The sequence below is a fragment of the Trichomycterus rosablanca genome, chromosome 1 (genome assembly GCF_030014385.1).
Source record: "Trichomycterus rosablanca isolate fTriRos1 chromosome 1, fTriRos1.hap1, whole genome shotgun sequence".
NCBI lineage: Eukaryota > Metazoa > Chordata > Actinopteri > Siluriformes > Trichomycteridae > Trichomycterus > Trichomycterus rosablanca.
This window is the reverse complement of record NC_085988.1, coordinates 4619767-4639234: the sequence shown is the minus strand read 5'-3', so window position 1 is coordinate 4639234 and position 19468 is coordinate 4619767. Positions and strand designations below refer to the sequence as shown.

The 19468-nt window shown below is 42.3% G+C and overlaps 1 pseudogene and 1 gene segment (V, D, J or C); one reads left to right on the top strand and one right to left on the bottom strand.

The window, feature by feature from the left end:
* Positions 1 to 12949, bottom strand: part of LOC134317556 (Ig kappa chain V-III region MOPC 63-like) — a 152592-nt gene extending 139643 nt beyond the window's left edge. The window contains 2 exon segments of the V gene segment in view: positions 12474 to 12773; positions 12901 to 12949. Coding sequence covers positions 12474 to 12773; positions 12901 to 12949 — 349 coding nt within the window.
* Positions 1 to 19468, top strand: part of LOC134316941 (zinc finger protein 850-like) — a 1214164-nt pseudogene that overhangs the window by 105760 nt on the left and 1088936 nt on the right.

Here is a 19468-nt window from a genome sequence, read left to right as displayed (position 1 = left end):
CATTATATTAGACAATCAATTTATGTTCCCTACACAGTGCACTAGGTTATATATCAGATAACGGATTTAATACGCGATCAAGAATAAAGTTTGTGTTGCTCTTGGCCGCTCGTTCGTTGTGGGCATCAGGGAGCCGCTCTGTATATGCGGGTATCAGGGAGCCGCTCTGTATATGCGGGCATCAGGGAGCCGCTCTGTATATGCGGGCATCAGGGAGCCGCTCTGTATATGCGGGCATCAGGGAGCCGCTCTGTATATGCGGGCATCAGGGAGCCGCTCTGTATATGCGGGTATCAGGGAGCCGCTCTGTATATGCGGGCATCAGGGAGCCGCTCTGTATATGCGGGCATCAGGGAGCCGCTCTGTATATGCGGGCATCAGGGAGCCGCTCTGTATATGCGGGCATCAGGGAGCCGCTCTGTATATGCGGGTATCAGGGAGCCGCTCTGTATATGCGGGCATCAGGGAACCGCTCTGTATATGCGGGCATCAGGGAGCCGCTCTGTATATGCGGGCATCAGGGAGCCGCTCTGTATATGCGGGCATCAGGGAGCCGCTCTGTATATGCGGGCATCAGGGAGCCGCTCTGTATATGCGGGCATCAGGGAGCCTCTCTGTATATGCGGGCATCAGGGAGCCGCTCTGTTTATGCGGGCATCAGGGAGCCGCTCTGTATATGCGGGCATCAGGGAGCCGCTCTGTATATGCGGGCATCAGGGAGCCGCTCTGTATATGCAAGCATCAGGGAGCCGCTCTGTTTATGCGGGTATCAGGGAGCCGCTCTGTATATGCGGGCATCAGGGAGCCGCTCTGTATATGCGGGCATCAGGGAGCCTCTCTGTATATGCGGGCATCAGGGAGCCGCTCTGTTTATGCGGGTATCAGGGAGCCGCTCTGTATATGCGGGCATCAGGGAGCCGCTCTGTATATGCGGGCATCAGGGAGCCGCTCTGTATATGCGGGCATCAGGGAGCCGCTCTGTATATGCGGGCATCAGGGAGCCGCTCTGTTTATGCGGGTATCAGGGAGCCGCTCTGTATATGCGGGCATCAGGGAGCCGCTCTGTATATGCGGGCATCAGGGAGCCGCTCTGTATATGCGGGCATCAGGGAGCCGCTCTGTATATGCGGGCATCAGGGAGCCGCTCTGTTTATGCGGGTATCAGGGAGCCGCTCTGTATATGCGGGCATCAGGGAGCCGCTCTGTATATGCGGGCATCAGGCAGCCGCTCTGTATATGCGGGCATCAGGGAGCCGCTCTGTTTATGCGGGTATCAGGGAGCCGCTCTGTATATGCGGGCATCAGGGAGCCGCTCTGTATATGCGGGCATCAGGGAGCCGCTCTGTATATGCGGGCATCAGGGAGCCTCTCTGTATATGCGGGCATCAGGGAGCCGCTCTGTTTATGCGGGTATCAGAGAGCCGCTCTGTATATGCGGGCATCAGGGAGCCGCTCTGTATATGCGGGCATCAGGGAGCCGCTCTGTATATGCGGGCATCAGGGAGCCGCTCTGTATATGCGGGCATCAGGGAGCCTCTCTGTATATGCGGGCATCAGGGAGCCTCTCTGTTTATGCGGGTATCAGGGAGCCGCTCTGTATATGCGGGCATCAGGGAGCCGCTCTGTATATGCGGGCATCAGTGAGCCGCTCTGTTTATGCGGGTATCAGGGAGCCGCTCTGTATATGCGGGCATCAGGGAGCCGCTCTGTATATGCGGGCATCAGGGAGCCGCTCTGTATATGCGGGCATCAGGGAGCCGCTCTGTATATGCGGGCATCAGGGAGCCGCTCTGTATATGCGGGAGACTCCCGGAACTTCCGGGAGATTTTGGACGTCTGTAAAAGCACTTCTGGACAGTTGAGTGCTTCAACACTAGTACACATGTGATGCTACAGATGCTGCTGACAGACTTGTGGTGGATTATAAGGTGTTAAGAAGATAAAGCTCTACATTTTTGTGCTCTGGTTCTTGGTTGAATGTGATTGGAATGTTTTTTTCACCTTTAAGTCTTGCAACAGTATTGAAGAACATCTTCGACAAAAAGAAGAACGACAGCCGAACCTTCTTGTTGTAGGACGAAGCCGAGGTCAGATGAACGAGGTTTGTGTTGAGCTAAAATCACATGGCTTAGTGAACAGTGGAGACGTGACTGTAAATCATGTTTAATGTTATTACATCACAATCATCAGAAAATCACTTGTTTTATTAGTGTAGCAGTGATATCAGGACACGACCTCAGTACACTTCAGCTTTATTACCTTCATCACATTAAAACACTTTTATTCATCATTTTAAATAGAATTCTTCTCTTTAAACATCACATTTAGTGTAAGAGCTTCTTTTTAAAGATCTAAAATACACTTTAATTTAACTAAGTTTTAAATTCACAGTAAATTACAGGCTGTGTTTGTTACAAATGTTCTTACTGAAGCGAAATATCATTAAAAATTGTTTTATTTACTTTTATTTTTAACTGTTAATCTAATAGTAAAATGTTCAGATTTACTACAAATATCCATTAACACCATCTTGTCTGCCATGCCCCCTTCTCAGTGAGCACACTGTCTCCTGCCACGCCCTCTCATGATTGGTTCATTTGAACTGATTGGCTCCAGCTGCACACTATTTAAGAGGTGCACTGGAGCACAGAAGTGGGAAATGTTTGGATTGTGTGCTCTTTGGTTTGGCTTTGTTGGACTTCTGAACAGGACTCGGGTTGGTTCTGTAAGTCATGTTAATAACTTGTTTAATCATGTTAATAGCTCTTGTTTACAGTCATGTTCTAGCTCTTGTTTACAGTCATGTTCTAGCTCTTGTTTACAGTCACGTTCTAGCTCTTGTTTACAATCACGTTCTAGCTCTTGTTTACAATCACGTTCTAGCTCTTGTTTACAGTCACGTTCTAGCTCTTGTTTACAATCACGTTCTAGCTCTTGTTTACAATCACGTTCTAGCTCTTGTTTACAGTCATGTTCTAGCTCTTGTTTACAGTCATGTTCTAGCTCTTGTTTACAGTCACGTTCTAGCTCTTGTTTACAATCACGTTCTAGCTCTTGTTCACAATCACGTTCTAGCTCTTGTTTACAGTCACGTTCTAGCTCTTGTTTACAATCACGTTCTAGCTCTTGTTTACAGTCACGTTCTAGCTCTTGTTTACAGTCACGTTCTAGCTCTTGTTTACAATCACGTTCTAGCTCTTGTTTACAGTCACGTTCTAGCTCTTGTTTAGAGTCATGTTAATAGCTCTTGTTTACGGTCATGTTAATAGCTCTTGTTTAGAGTCATGTTAATAGCTCTTGTTTACGGTCATGTTAATAGCTCTTGTTTACGGTCATGTTAATAGCTCTTGTTTACGGTCATGTTAATAGCTCTTGTTTACGGTCATGTTAATAGCTCTTGTTTACGGTCATGTTAATAGCTCTTGTTTACGGTCATGTTAATAGCTCTTGTTTACGGTCATGTTAATAGCTCTTGTTTACGGTCATGTTAATAGCTCTTGTTTACGGTCATGTTAATAGCTCTTGTTTACGGTCATGTTAATAGCTCTTGTTTACGGTCATGTTAATAGCTCTTGTTTACGGTCATGTTAATAGCTCTTGTTTACGGTCAGTCATGTTGTTTTTCTGTTCATGTTTAGTTTAGCTTAAGTTAGCTGTGTTCAGTTTAATTTTGTAGAACCACACCTCTGCTGTGTCTTATCCACTCATACCAGCACAACACACACTACCACACCACCACCATGTCAGTGTCACTGCAGTACTAGGAGTGCCTTAATAGAAGAGAAACAGATGGAGTACAGTCAGTAATTGTAAAACACCAAAGTGCTTCTATATACAACCCCTGGCAAAAATTATGGAATCACCACTCTTGGAAGATGTTCTTTCAATTGTTTAATTTTGTAGAAAAAAAATAAATCACAGACATGCCACAAAACTATCATTTCTCAAACTGTCAACCTTCTGGCATTAAGAAACAATAAATATAATAGTTGTGGTCAGTCACAATTGCTTTTTTTTAGATCAAGTACAGGAAAAAAATATGGAATCACTCAAATCTGAGGAAAAAATTATGGAATCATTAGAAAACACTGCACCATTATTACTTTGTTGCACCACCTCTGGCTTTTATAATGGTTTAAACTCTCTGAGGCATGGAGTTAACTAATGACAAACAGTATTCTTCATCAATCTGCCTTCAACTGTCTCTTGCTGTTGCCAGATCAGCTTTGCAGGTTGGAACCTTGTCATTGACCATTTTCTTCAATTTCCACCAGAGATTTTCAAATGGATTGAGATACGGACTATTTGCAGGCCATGCCATTGACATTATATGTTTTCTTGAAGGAAAGTTTTCACGTCCTTTGCCCTATGGCAAGATGCATTATCATCTTGAAAAATGAAGTCATCATCACCAAACATCCTTTCAACTGATGGAATAAGAAAAGCGTCCAAAATTTCAATGTGGACTTTGGCATTTATTGAAGACCATCTCCCCTGTGCCTTTACCCGACATTCAGGCCCATATCATCAACAACTGTGGAAATTAACATGTTTTCTTTAGGCAGTTATCTTCATAAATTTCATTGGACAGACACCAAACAAAAGTTCCAGCATCATCACCTTGCCCAATGCAGATTCGCGATTCATCACTGAAGATCACTTTTATCCAGTCACCCACAGTCCACGATTGCTTTTCTTTAGCCTACTTTAACCTTGTTCTTTTCTTTTTAGGTGTTAATGATGGCTTTTGTTTGGCTTTTCTGTATGTAAATCCCATTTCTTTTAGGTGATTTCTTACAGTTCAGTCACAGACATTGACTCCACTTTCCGGCCACTTGTTTCTCATTTGTTTTGTTGTGCATTTTCTGTTTTCAAGACATATTGCTTTGTTTTCTATCTTGATGCTTTGATGTCTTACTTGGTCTACCAGTATGCTTCCCTTTCACAACCTTCCCATTTTGTTTGTACTTGGTCCAGATTTTAAACACAGCTTGGGAACAACCAACATCTTTTGCGACATTCCACAATGATTTATCTTCTTGAAGGAGTTTTATAATCCTCTCATTTGTTTCAACTGACATATCTTGTGTTGGAACCATGATTCATGACAATCTGCTTTGTGCAACAGCTCTCCGAGGTGTAAGCACTCTTTTTAAACTGAAGAATAATTAGCAAATCTAATCTGCTGCAGATGTTTTGTTTTTAAACTGCAAATTACAGAGTGATTCCATAATTTTTTTCTCAGATTTGAGTGATTCCATATTTTTTTCCTCTACTTGATCTAAAAAAAGCAATTGTGACTGATCACAACTATTATATTTGTTTCTTTTTTTATTGTTTCTTAATGCCAGAAGGTTGACATTTTGAAAAATGATAGTTTTGTGGCATGTCTGTGATTTATTTTTTTTCAACAAAATTAAACAATTGACGGAACATCTTTCAAGAGTGGTGATTCCATAATTTTTGCCAGGGGTTGTAGTAAGTGGAGCTGATTAAAATGGACAGTGAGTGTAGAAACGGTGGTTTTAATGTTATGGCTGATCAGTGTATAAAACCTTGTAAAACTGCATTGATCTTTAATTGATTTGCATGTTTAGTTTTGATGTTTTATATCACATTTTTAGGAGCTCGGTGTTTAGTTGTATTAACTGTCAAAAAGACGTTCACACTCTGATGGTTAAACAGCACTGACATGAGCGGTAAATTAATTCTAGCATTTATATTTCTCACTAAGAAATATATAAGCACTATAAAAGTATTACTGCTAACACTGTAGTTTTTTATTTAACTCTACACAAGATATAACCTACACTGGGTTAGTGTTAAAATAACACTGTAGTTTTTTATTTAACTCTACACAAGATATAACCTACACTGGGTTAGTGTTAAAATAACACTGTAGTTTTTTATTTAACTCTACACAAGATATAACTACACTGGGTTAGTGTTAAAATAACACTGTAGTTTTTTATTTAACACTATAATGGAAGTCGTGGTGTCCCTCTTCTTCTCCAGTGGCAGTGGCGGCGACCCTCTCCTCTCCTCCAGTGGCAGTGGCGGCGACCCTCTCCTCTCCTCCAGTGGCAGTGGCGGCGTCCCTCTCCTCTCCTCCAGTGGCGGCGTCCCTCTCCTCTCCTCCAGTGGCAGTGGCGGCGACCCTCTCCTCTCCTCCAGTGGCAGTGGCGGCGACCCTCTCCTCTCCTCCAGTGGCAGTGGCGGCGTCCCTCTCCTCTCCTCCAGTGGCGGCGTCCCTCTCCTCTCCTCCAGTGGCAGTGGCGGCGACCCTCTCCTCTCCTCCAGTGGCAGTGGCGGCGTCCCTCTCCTCTCCTCCAGTGGCGGCGTCCCTCTCCTCTCCTCCAGTGGCAGTGGCGGCGACCCTCTCTTCTCCTCCAGTGGCAGTGGCGGCGACCCTCTCCTCTCCTCCAGTGGCAGTGGCGGCGACCCTCTCCTCTCCTCCAGTGGCAGTGGCGGCGACCCTCTCTTCTCCTCCAGTGGCAGTGGCGGCGACCCTCTCTTCTCCTCCAGTGGCAGTGGCGGCGACCCTCTCCTCTCCTCCAGTGGCAGTGGCGGCGACCCTCTCCTCTCCTCCAGTGGCAGTGGCGGCGTCCCTCTCCTCTCCTCCAGTGGCAGTGGCGGCGTCCCTCTCCTCTCCTCCAGTGGCGGCGTCCCTCTCCTCTCCTCCAGAGGCAGTGGCGGCGTCCCTCTCCTCTTCTCCAGCCCTCCCTTCTCCTCTCCAGCCCTCCCTTCTCCTCTCCTGCCCTCCCCTCTCCTCTCCTGCCCTCCCCTCTCCTCTCCTGTCCTCCCCTCTCCTGCCCTCCCCTCTCCTCTCCTGTCCTCCCCTCTCCAGCCCTCCCCTCCCCTCTCCTCCAGCCCTCCCCTCTCCTCCAGCCCTCTTCTCCTCCTCTCCTCCAGCCCTCTTCTCCTCCTCCAGCCCTCTTCTCCTCCTCTACTCCAGTCCTCCCCTCTCCTTCCCTCCCCTCTCCTCCAGCCCTCTTCTCCTCCTCTCCTCCAGCCCTCTTCTCCTCCTCTACTCCAGTCCTCCCCTCTCCTTCCCTCCTCTCTCCTCCAGTCCTCCCCTCTCCTTCCCTCCCCTCTCCTCCAGTCCTCCCCTCTCCTCCAGTCCTCCCCTCTCCTCCAGTCCTCCCCTCTCCAGCCCAAGAAACAGGCTGTACACAATAGTAATGTATATAATACGTTGTATAATTTAAACAGGTTTTTACAAGTAAAAGTATCATCATTAATTCCCATAGCTGGGCCGTCAGGTTCTAAACGATTGTTGCTGTTGTTGTTTTTGTTGCGACTGTATTTTAACTGTTGTTGTTTAAAGGTTTTAAATAAATCAGCTCATCAGTACAAGCTCAAACATGTATGTATTAGTGTTATTTTGGTATAAACAAAATGGCATCTAAAAGGTTTTGGGAGTCAGACAACAATACATGTAATGATCCTATTTTTAAAGTTTTCCAACAATTGTCTCACGACGAGCAAACAGCTTGTCTAAACGACGAGTATGATTTGTCTATAGCCGCACTAGAATGTAATTTGCAAAATAATGCACAAAACAGAGCGAACATTAATGGTGGTAACACACATAGATTTTTACAAACTACATTGGATACATGATTAACAAACAGTAGGCAATCATCATAAGAAATATCAACAAAACGGTGTAGATTAGATGGTAGTTGGGAGCAAACAATAGATGACATGTAATGATCCTATTTTTAAAGTTTTCCAACAATTGTCTCACGACGAGCGAGCAGTTTGTCTTAACGATGAGTATGCGACTGCTATGGCCAAGCTAGAAAGTCATTTGCAAAATAATACACAACACAAACATAGAACAGACAGGTGATGGTGTGTCGACACATAGATACCCAACACTTGATCCATCAGCTCCTAACTTTGGTTTATCTGATGGTGACATAGCAAAGTTAGTGAAAGATGGTGGTATTGTAGATGATTATACTGTAGTGGCTAGGGGTCTGTTTAACAGTGTTGTACTACACAGATCGTTGAATTTACGTGATGCTCCATCCACAGACGTGGCTTCATACATATCCTATGTACACTATCAGAAATTGTGTCGTTCTCCAGGGTGTTGGCTGGTGATGGTGGTGTTCTTGACATCACTCTAAGAGATGGTAGTTTAACATCTGATGTTAATACTGTGTTGTCTTTAAGAGATGGTTACAGTGTAGACAGATTTTCAGATGCTATTGAAAGGATTATGCAGAGTAACAAAAGCATTAAAATGGACGATAGTTTGGTGTTGATTGTCTCGATAGCCATGAGTAAAAATGGTGGTGTTCGTCACAATCAGGTGATTGATAGGAACAGACAAACATCTGATATAACTTGTATTTTGAATTTGTATTGCTTCTTTCCTAAACCCACATAACACATTAGAAATTATAGCTGAACAGATACAGACAAACGCTGGCTACACACACAACCATGGAGTCGGGTTTAATGACATTGGTCACTCTTAATATAAGTTTGATGTTAAAATAGTCGTTTTCCACAAGAGTAGTTCGGGTGATTTAGAGAAGTACCAAACTAATTACAAGCCACATACCAACACTGAGTTTCTGTACCTCCATGATGGTCATTATTACTTGATAAAAAATTGTGAAGGCATTCATGGATGTGCCGTATGTTTGTGAGTTTTGTTATAAGGGTCACACCAATGCCAGAGATCACAGCTGTAAAAAAAGATGTGTTGTGTCACAAGTACCCCAGACTTGTATACAAATATTGTGATTAGGGATGGGACGTTCGATACCGAAGCTTCGAAGCTTGTGTCACTTTTCCAACACTTGCTAATTCGACACCGTGTACCGAAGCTTGTATTGAGTCAGTTACTCTCACGTGACTATGACGTTTGAAGCTTCGAAAATGTCAATGAACCACCGGAAATGGGCATGACTGGTTCAAAGTTTCGGCACTATCCCATATCTTACTGACTATTTAAGAGACAGTAAAATCCTGAGTGCCTTTTCTGTATCTAGAAATAGGGTAAGTACTAAATATAATGCATCTTATTTTGTTATTTTACATAAACCATAAAGAGTGTTGTGTTATTCTAATTAAATGACATATTTTTTTAAAGGTGCGATGTCGGCTGTGTTCCCAGGAGCTGTCATTTAATAAAAACACATCCTCAATGCTGAGACACCTTCATGCAAAACATGAGAGCACATCAGCACCACATACTGGTGGCAATATTGAGAGCTCACAGTTTGGTATATTTTATTGGTCATATGTCATTACTTTATAATCTTCCAATCAGTTTAAACACATACATTCAATGTTGTTTCTGTCACCTTTACAAAATAAATTCTCATGAAATAAAATCATTGCTAAAGTAAATGTGAGTAGGTCATGCAGTTTTTTAATGCAATTTATCTAAATGCAAAAGTTTATGTATGTTGGCCTTATTTCAATGTTCTTATACAGTGTCTAGACAACAACAGCTGGATGAAGCCTTACTGGACATGATCATTTTTTATTCCCAGCCACTGTCAGTTGTGGAAAATGATGGTTTTAATACTTTTATCAAGCTTTTGGACCCCACATACACCATTCCAAGCAGGAAAGCTTTGAAAGAAAAACTGGATCAAAAATACAAGATTACCAAAGAAAATGCAATAGCTGAGATAGGGACAGTGTCAGCTCCATAAACATGGATGCTTACCTTGCTATGACATGTCACTTCATTAGAGATGAGGCCAAGCTGTCAACTATTCTTTTAGGGGTAACAAAATTTCCCAAAACCCACACAGCAGCTTACATTGCTGAAGCAAAAGGATCCCTAATGATTGAATGGGGAATAAGGTCAACAGTAAAAAGCCTGGTCACTGACTGTGCAGCTAACATGATTGCCTGTGCAACACAGTTAAATCTGCGCCACATTACCTGTTTTGCCCATGTTCTGAATTTAATTGTGAAGAAGTCTCTTGCACAAACTCCAGAACTTGAAGACATTCGCAATAGAGCAAGGAGAATTGTAGGGCATTTTAAATCAAGCACTACAGCTAAAGAAAAATTGTGTGAGATTCAGGAGCAAATGGGCAGGCCAAAACTCAAGCTCATTCAGGAGGTAGACACTCGATGGAACAGTACTTATAACATGCTTCAAAGACTTTATAATCAACGGGAACCACTGGCAGCAGCTCTCACCAGTCTAAATACTGATCTTGTGACTTTTTCATCAGAAAAATATGAAACAATCAATCAGTGTATCCAAGTACTCTGGCCACTGCATCAAGCAAGCTACAGTGGAATTATCTGAAGAGAAAAGGGTCTCTGGCTCTAAAGTAATTCCTCTAGTGAAGATGCCAAAACACCATAGTGTCACACAATGTGTGGCAATAAAATTTTCTGTCATCGAGAACACGACTGCCCTGTCTTTAGCCACATTGTTGGACCCTAGATACAAGGAACTAGGTTTCTGTAATGTAAGCAATGCTCATGCGGCAGTGGAAAGGCTAACCAGAGAATGTGCCAGCTACATTGTGCCTGCAATGTTACAGGAATCTGTCCAAACAGTGCCGCCACCACCAAACGCCCCAGACATGCTGCAGGATAGAAATCTTTGGGGCCTGCTTGATAGTCACGTAGATGCAGAGCAGCGAGCTCCCAGTGCAACTGCAAGTGCTATTGTAGAGGTGCAGAGGTAGAGTATATGTATTGCTGATTATCTGCTGCTGAAATACAATACTGTATTTTCCTACTCTTAATGTAGGTATTTAAGAGATGCACACAAGGTCAGAGGATTATCTGAGGTACTAGGCTATCCACATCTTTTTCAGGTTGCTGTACAATATCTCTGCACCCCAGCCTCGTCTGTGCCATGTGAGAGAGTTTTCTCAAAGGCTGGTGAAATAGTGAACCAAAGAAGAAACAGGCATAAAACCCAACACTGTGGATAAACTTTTATTCCTAAATAAAAATTTGTCTGCATAACTGTTCACTTGGGCTTACTTGCTCCTCTTCTGTTTTATATTCTGTTCCTAGTTAACCACAAGCACAATCCCTTAAATTCCACAGTCACTATACCCAAGCAAAATGTTTCATCAGATCATATTTTCAAACTTTGTAAACTGTTTTCATATTCCCTATATAATCATGGTTACATGATTCACAGATGAGTGGTTACTTTGTTGCTAATGTATGACTTATATTTATTTTCCATTGGCCTTATACATTCTATAATCAATAATGACAACATTCAAGGATTTGTTGCAGCACTTGAATAATTGAACATGATTTTCAGCGAATCGGAACAGACACTAGTTGAACTGTAAAATCACACACAGGGTTAACACACTTCACAGTGTTGAGCTGCAGGTTGCAATCATTTCTTCTAGCCACCAGATGTCACTCTTCTCTGATGTTGGATTTCAATGCATCGAATCTTTTTCGGCACAATCAGGAAGAAGTGCCTAAAGCTTGGTGAAAGGTGAAGTTCAATCCTATTGGTTGGGTATGAAGGTGTGCACCAATCACTGCAGGAGTTACCACCTCCAGACCCGCCCCCAATCCCAACCAAAGCCAGCAGCTCTGTTCAAAATGTCCTACTGCCCCAGTATATACTGCATACTAATCCTATAGTAGTGTGTACTATAGTATGCAGTATGATTAAACTGAACCATCTTCTGGTTTACTGCTTCATCTTGGAACTTGCTGTCAGTTCAATTCTCTTTTAAGAGTTCTTCTAAACTCAAGTCCTCTCAGTGTTGGAACATCTTTAATTAACATGAGCTAAATAAATAATAAAAGGTTTTTCCTTCCTCATGCTTGATTCAGCATAATGTTTAATATTTCATTATAGAAGCTGTATGGTGGTGCAGCTAGTATTGAGGAGACCTGGGTTCAATTCCCACCTCTTGATGGTGGTACTTTAATCAGTTTGGAATGATCTGTTAATATTTAGCTTCCATTGTGTACTTGGACATTCTCCCCACCATCTGCAGGGGCGTCGTAGTGGGGTGAAAAGTGGGACTGCGTTACCAAGGCCCCAAGTCGGGGGAGGGCCCTTGAGGAGTCTAGAAGGAGTCTGGACTGGGTTGAAGGGGGCCCATGGGCACTACTTGTGCCTAGGGCCCAGAATTTGGTGCTACGCCACTGACCATCTGCAATACAAAAAATGGATTGGCTGCTCTAAAATGCATCCTCCTGGGACTAAATACCTAAGTAAATGTGTCTGTGGTCTATACCAGCTTTACACCACTGTGACCCTGATCAGGATGAAGTGGTTGTTATTATGTTAATAATAATAAAGCTTGTATTTAGGAGAAGTAGTGAGTGAGTGAGGTGTTTCCTGTACAGAGTGAATGATTGTACTGTATCACATCCTCCCCCTCAGCACCTGCAGTCGGTCCCAGCTGCAGCAGTGCAGTTACTGTACACTTCCACTCACCCAGGTTTTTGTACCACCATATAACACTGTGTGAAGACACCACTACCACTGATCTCATGGTAACTCTGACAGTAATAATCTCCTGCATCTCCAGTCTCAATTCTACTGATGGCCAGAGTGAAGTCAGATCCAGATCCACTGCCACTGAAACGATCTGGAATACCTGATTCACTGATGTCAGCACGATAGATCAGGAGTTTAGGAGCTTCTCCAGGTTTCTTTTGATACCAGGCTAAAAAATCATCATTATAAACATCAGAACTGGTTTTACAGCTGATGGTGACTGAAGCTCCTGGATCAACATGTTTTACTGCAGGACTCTGAGTCACAGTCACCTGACCTCTGGATCCTGAAAACAATAAGAAGAATAAAGACGTTCACTACATGAAGAACCATGTGGAGTTTGAGGTTCATCTAGTGGATCTTCTCCACATGGCAGAGCCTCCTCACCAGTAGAACATAAAGCATCGTGTTACCTTGAGTGCAGAGAGCCAGTGTGCAGATGAAGATGGAGATGAAGGTCATGGTTGATGTGGGTGAAGATGCTGGTCAGCAGCTCTCAGTCATGAAGTGTTAAACTCACAGAGCTTTAAACACTGACAGAGCACTGAAGCATGTAGTGTGTGTGTGTGTGTGTGTGTGTGTGTGTGTGTGTGTGTGTGTGTGTGTGTGTGTGTGTAGAATCACTGGAGTGGAACAGTGTGAATGTGTCACTCAGAGATACAATACTGCCACCTTATGGTGAAAGAACAATCAGCTGCTACATATGGAAGTATCTCCTGTACTGTCTCTTATTCTCCCTTTATTTACTATAGTAATTGTGACCTGCACTCATGTACTCAGTATTTAGGAGGGGTGTCCACATAATTTAAAATACTCCATATGATCTAAATAAAGACAGATGATAGTTTGATATAAAAGTTGTAATAAATGATCAGAAAGAGTTACAAGGTTTAGCTGAACTGAGCTGGAACTGAGATGCTGGTCTGTGGAACAAACAGACCATTTTAACCATCAACAGCAGAAACTGGAACCAGTCAGTATTTCATCTTAAATATTCTGTAGAATCCTCATGATCATCTGATCATCAGCTCTCATTTTATATTGGTGAGAACTGGTTATGTTTAAAACCACATCAAATGATGATCAGCTTTTATTTTCAGAGTACAGAGAGTGTAGATGAAGATCCTCCTCCTCCTCATATCCACTATTAGGTGAATCTACTATATGTTCACATTGTAGGTATACTGTTACTGACTGTAGCTCATCTGTAATTCTGCACAGTGTTACGTGTTCAGTGATTTATGGGGTAGAAAGGAATCGATTCAATCATGAAACGACCAATCAGGAGATTTGATCTAAGTGATGAATCGTTCTCAGCACATTTTATTGTTTGTATGAACTGATACTTGAATTGATCAGACCGAACACTATATGACCAAAAGTATGTGGACACCCCTCCTAATTATTAGGTTCAAGTGTTTCAGCCACACTCATTGCAAACTGGTGTATAAAAACAGTTATATAAATGATATGCTTATAGCTTTGTGACAACAGTTTAGGGAAGGCTCCTTCCTGTTTCAGCATGACTATGTCCCTGTGCACAAAGCAAGGTCCATAAAGACGTGATATGACAAGGAACTCCAGTGTCCTGATCTAAACCCTATTGAACATCTTTGGACTGAATTGAAACATCAATTGTGAGGCAGGTTTTCATGTCCAGCATCAGAAACTAACATCTTGTGTAAAGTAGGTGGAGGGTTTTTTGAGAACATGGATTTGGACTGGGGTGTCCACATACTTTTGGCCCTATAGTGTATTTTACATTCACTTTAATCACATCTATCTGAATGTCCATAACATGTCATGATGGTTTCATTCATATCATCTCTTCTAGCACTGCTGCTTCATCTCAAACCTTCATTCTACTAGTGAGATGTTCCATGTGCTGATGAGAATCCCTGTTCCACAGTGAGGAGAACACCACAAAGAGAGGAACATGCTCAGTACTGTAGTGCTTTGTAGAGGATGATGTTTAGTGGAGTGCAGCTTTAGCAGCTCTGCAGATGTTCTCAGATCAGTGTGTGTTTCAGAGAACTTCCTCTACAGCTGAGGGAGGTTTTTGTACCAGTAAATAACACTGTGTGAGTGGATAGCTATAATACTGCTGACAGTAATAATCTCCTGTATCTTCAGCCTGGACTCCAGTGATTTTTAGAGTAAATTCTGTACCAGATCCACTTCCACTAAAACGTCCAGGAATCCCAGACTGAAGATTAGTTGCAGCATAGATCAGGAGTTTAGGAGCTTCTCCAGGTTTCAGCTGGTACCAGTCATGTTCAGTGCCAATGCCCTGACTGGCTCTGCAGTTGATGGTAACAGTTTGTCCTGGAGAAACCGAGTGAGATCCTGGAGTCTGAGTCATGATGATTTCTCCAAACGACTCTAAAGAGAAGAAGAGAGAAAAGTTGAAGGTGATAAAGAGACGGTGATGGTGAGCGCTGATGTTGGAGGACTGATATGAAGATAGTAAATAAACAGTGAATCTCACGTTGAGTGAGGAGGCCGAGTGTATTCAGCAGTAGAATCAGAACCTTCATCATTGTGCTGCGTCTCAGTGACTCTGAAAGTCCTGAACCCAGTCTGATCAGAACTACAGCTCTTATAGTGTGTGTGTGTGTGTGTGTGTGTGTGTGTGTGTGTGTGTGTGTGTGTGGAATCACTGGAGTGGAACAGAGGTTTTTGTACGACGGCTTCATTGGAATGTATCACTGTGCGACACTTTTGGTGGAGGAACCAAACTCATTGTAAAAAGTAAGTAGTTTTATTTCTTTTAAATTAAAAACATTTTTAATTATTAATTACAATAACTATACAGTAACTGTAATATTTAGTAATTGTGTTTGTCTATTGATGACTGAATATTAAAGACTGAATAAATGTGCAGGTGTTTTTGATGGTAAATATAAAGCTGGTCTCTGGTTGATGAAGTTTGGTGTAAACTAGTATGTGTGACTGGTGCTGATGTAAAAAGTGTGTTTGTGCTAAACAATGAATATTTCTGTAATTAGCTACAGTCATGTGAAAAAGTTATGACACCCTCTGTCCTAATAGCTGGTATTTCTTCCTTTGGCTGAAATAACCTCAGTTAGACGTTTCCTATAACCATCTACCGACATCGACTGGGAGAAATTTTTTTCTCTACTCCATGCAGAATTTCTTCAGCTGTGTGAGGTTTGAGGGGTTTCTTGCATGCACAGCCCATTTTAAATCACCCCACAGCATCTCGATAGGATTAAGATCTGAGCTTTAACTCGACCATTCCAGAACTCTCCATTTCTTTCTTTTGATTCATTTCTGGTGAATTTACTGGAATGTTTTGAGTTGTTGTCATGTTGCATGGTCCACCTCCACTTCAGCTTCAGTTTTTGGACAGATGGTCTTACATTTTCCTCAAGCACCCTCTGATACATAATTCATTGTGGATTATATAATGGAGAGCTTGACAGACCCTGCTGCTGCTGCCCCAAACCATGACATCTCCACCTCCATACTTCACAGTTGGTATGAGGTTCTTGTGCTCAAATGCTGTGTTTGGTTTGCACCCAACATGTCTTCTAAAGGCCTCAGAGAGCTCTTTAGATCTCGCCATAGTGATACCACTCACTTCAACAATCAAGAGCAAACCAAACTAATGTCTGAGCTTTAAATAAAACTCCAGTGTTCACTAACAATGGTTTAATCATTACAGCTGATGTGGTGACCTGATTCTAATTTTGGACATTTAAGTAGTAATAAATGTGGGGGTGTCCTAACTCTTTCCTCACAATAATATTTGTTCATTATATTTTACAGCTTGTGTTTAAAATTATTTTTTCAGTTTTATTTGTTTAATGATATGAGCTCCATCTTTTAGTACTGTTCAAATTAAGCTCAAATATCCATTTGGGGTGTCCTAACTTTTTCACATGACTGTACATCTGGATGTGCTGCAGTCAGTTGTGTTGAATGCTAAAGTAATAAGAGTTGATATTGAAAATGTGCTAACAGAGGCTTGCAGATGTTTCTACTGAACTGCAGTGATGTGAGAACAGTGTGCAGCAGCACTGCATTGATGATTGAACACAGATGAAGGTTTCCAGTCTGGATGCTTAATAAGCAGTAAGGAGGAAATGATGTGGAAACGTTTCTAAATGGGACTTTTTGTTCTGTTTCTCCTGTACAGCCGGTCCCACGGTGAAGCCGTCCGTGTCTCTGCTCCCTCCCTCCTCTCTGCAGCTGTCTGAGGGATCGGCCTCGCTGCTCTGCCTGCTGTCTGGTTACTCTCCACAGGGGGCGCTGGTGAGCTGGACGGTGGACGGCAGAGTGCTGCAGGATGGGGTGGTGACCGGAGCAGAAGAACTGAAAGGGGGCAGTTGGAGGCGTGGCAGCACCCTGACCCTCAGCAAAGCACAGTGGGAAAAGGGGGAGGAGTTTGGCTGTAAGGTCTCTCACGGTGGTGTCGATCATCCCGTCGTATTCAGAAAGAACCAGTGTGAAGGCTAGCAGCTCCCAGATAGAACTGAACATGGAGACACTTCCACATGCTTCTACAATGGAGTTTCAGTTCTACACAATGCTGCATTTCTGTCTTTCCTCTGTTCAGTGTCCTGTTGCTCTTCCTGTAGTTTTGCTGTGCTGAAATAAAGCTTGATTTTGGACATTGTCTGGTCTTTTCTTCTAGTTCATCATCATGATGAGTGTTAGGAGAGAAGATCTTTAGCTGGAGATTCAGTGCTGTGTGTTGTGCTTCAGTGAGTTTGGATGAAGGAAGTTGAACATCTGGTGAAAGTGCTGCTCTATTCTGGGAGAAAGCAGATCACTCAGCCGTCTTCATGCAAATCTCACTTTCACCCCCCAAGTCTTTGATCTTTATTCATTTTTGTCTGGTTTTATTAGAATGATCTTTGAATTTTACTTATAGATGTAATACTGTCACCTTGTGGTCATAGAACTTCCAGCTAAATCACGTGGAAGATTTACATGAAGAAAAACTAAAAATATAGTTGACCAAAAGTATGTGAACACCTGATCATGACCTTGCAGGACAATGTATTTTAAAACCACAGTCATCAATATAGAAAGGGAATAACAGTCTCCACTCTTCTGGAAAGGTTTTCCACAAAAAGAGTTTAATTTTTAACATTTCTGTCAAATCAGCTAAAAGACATTTGTCAGGTACTGATGTTCAACAAGAACTGATTTATTTCATAAAGGTTTAGTGTGGTTAAACATTGTCAGAAGTATGTAGACACCTCCATATACATTTGTTGTACATCAATTCTGAAGATTCAGGCATTAACTCAAAATGTCTCCCACACACCCATCACAGCAGAGATGTTCACAAGTTACAAAATACAGTCAAGTCACAAGTCAATATAACAGACAAAGCATATATAGTAAATGTGTGTTTTTAATGTGAACATATACTGTACGTATATTAGTTGTTTATTTTTTATGCTACATCAGTTGAAATTTGAATATTTTTTACAAATCCATCAGATTATTTTTAACACATCTGATGCATCTAAAACAGTTTTAAGGACTGAACATCTAGAGGTAAACAATAAGGTGAACAATAAACGAGATGTTATCAACAATTCCCAGAATAACGGTCTGGGAGCAGAGCAATATAGAATCTTATTCCTTGTCCTCATTATTGATTCCTGAAAGCTTATTGTTCTGTTTTGAGATTGTTTTCAGTTAAGTTTAGATTTTTCTTGATACTAGTTTTGTTCTAGCAACACAACACTATATTACCAAAAATATGTGAACACCCCTTCTAGTTATTTCCTAGTTCAGGTGTCAGCAACATACACGGCTAAGAAAAAGGTATTTTCCCTCTCCCCAATTTCTTCTCTTTCCTTTTTTTTTGCAAATTTGTGTAATAAGATACAACAATAGTAAACACAAAATGCAGATTCTAAATGATCATTTTATTTAATGAAGATAAAGATTTATTCAAGACCTATAATCACTGTGTGAACAAGTAACTGCCCCCTTTGCTACTAAATAAACCAGTTTTCAGTTGTCAACTGGGTTTAATTTTTTTAGCCACACTCAGACACGTTTACTGCCAGACCTGTTTAATCTAAACATGACTTAACTAGAACCTTTGTGTGAAGCAGGGTAGAAGGTCTCAAACACAGGATGATGTAACATTTTAAAGATCTTCAAATACAGATCTGAAACAAAATCATAAAAATTAATCTTCTTCTTTTCCTTGGCCTTTGTCCAGGTCGGTTGCGGGGTCGGCTCTCGGCGGATCACGATCCGCGCATCGATTTGGCACAATTTTTACGCCGGATGCCCTTCCTGACACGACCCTCCCTATTTTTATCCGGGCTTGGGACCGGCACTACAATGCACTGGTTTTGTGCATCTAGCAGCTAGGTATCTATAGGACAATTCAGTGTTTCCAATTAGCCTGGTGGCATGTTTTTTGGACTGTGGGAGGAAACCGGAGCACCCGGAGGAAACCCACGCGGACACGGGGAGAACATGCAAACTCCGCACAGAACGGACCCGGACCACCCCACCTGGGGATCGAAACCAGGACCTTCTTGTTGTGAGGCAACAGTGCTACCCACTAAGCCACCGTGCCGCCCTAAAATCATAAAAATTAATAAGGTCTGGAAAAAGGACTCCAGTTAACCAGAGTGAGAGCCATTATCCAAAAAAATTATGGAACAGTGGTGAACCTCTTTTTTTAACCATACAACTGGACAACAAATCGGACAAACAAAACTTTTTACATTGCATATGTGGTTCCTTAAGACCAATGAATCCACTGAAATCTAATCTTAGATTCTTCCTGTCTGTGTCAGAATTGGTGTTAGTGGTCACAGTACAATGTGCTTCATTCTAGAAGTTTGATGCTTGGGTGTGATATGTGGGAGGTAACATAGAAATGGTTGGTTCGGACACAGTGGCCTCTCTCTCTCTCTGTGTTTTGTTTCTAAAAGTGTATTTTGTTTCTAAAGTGTGTTTTATGCCTACGCATGC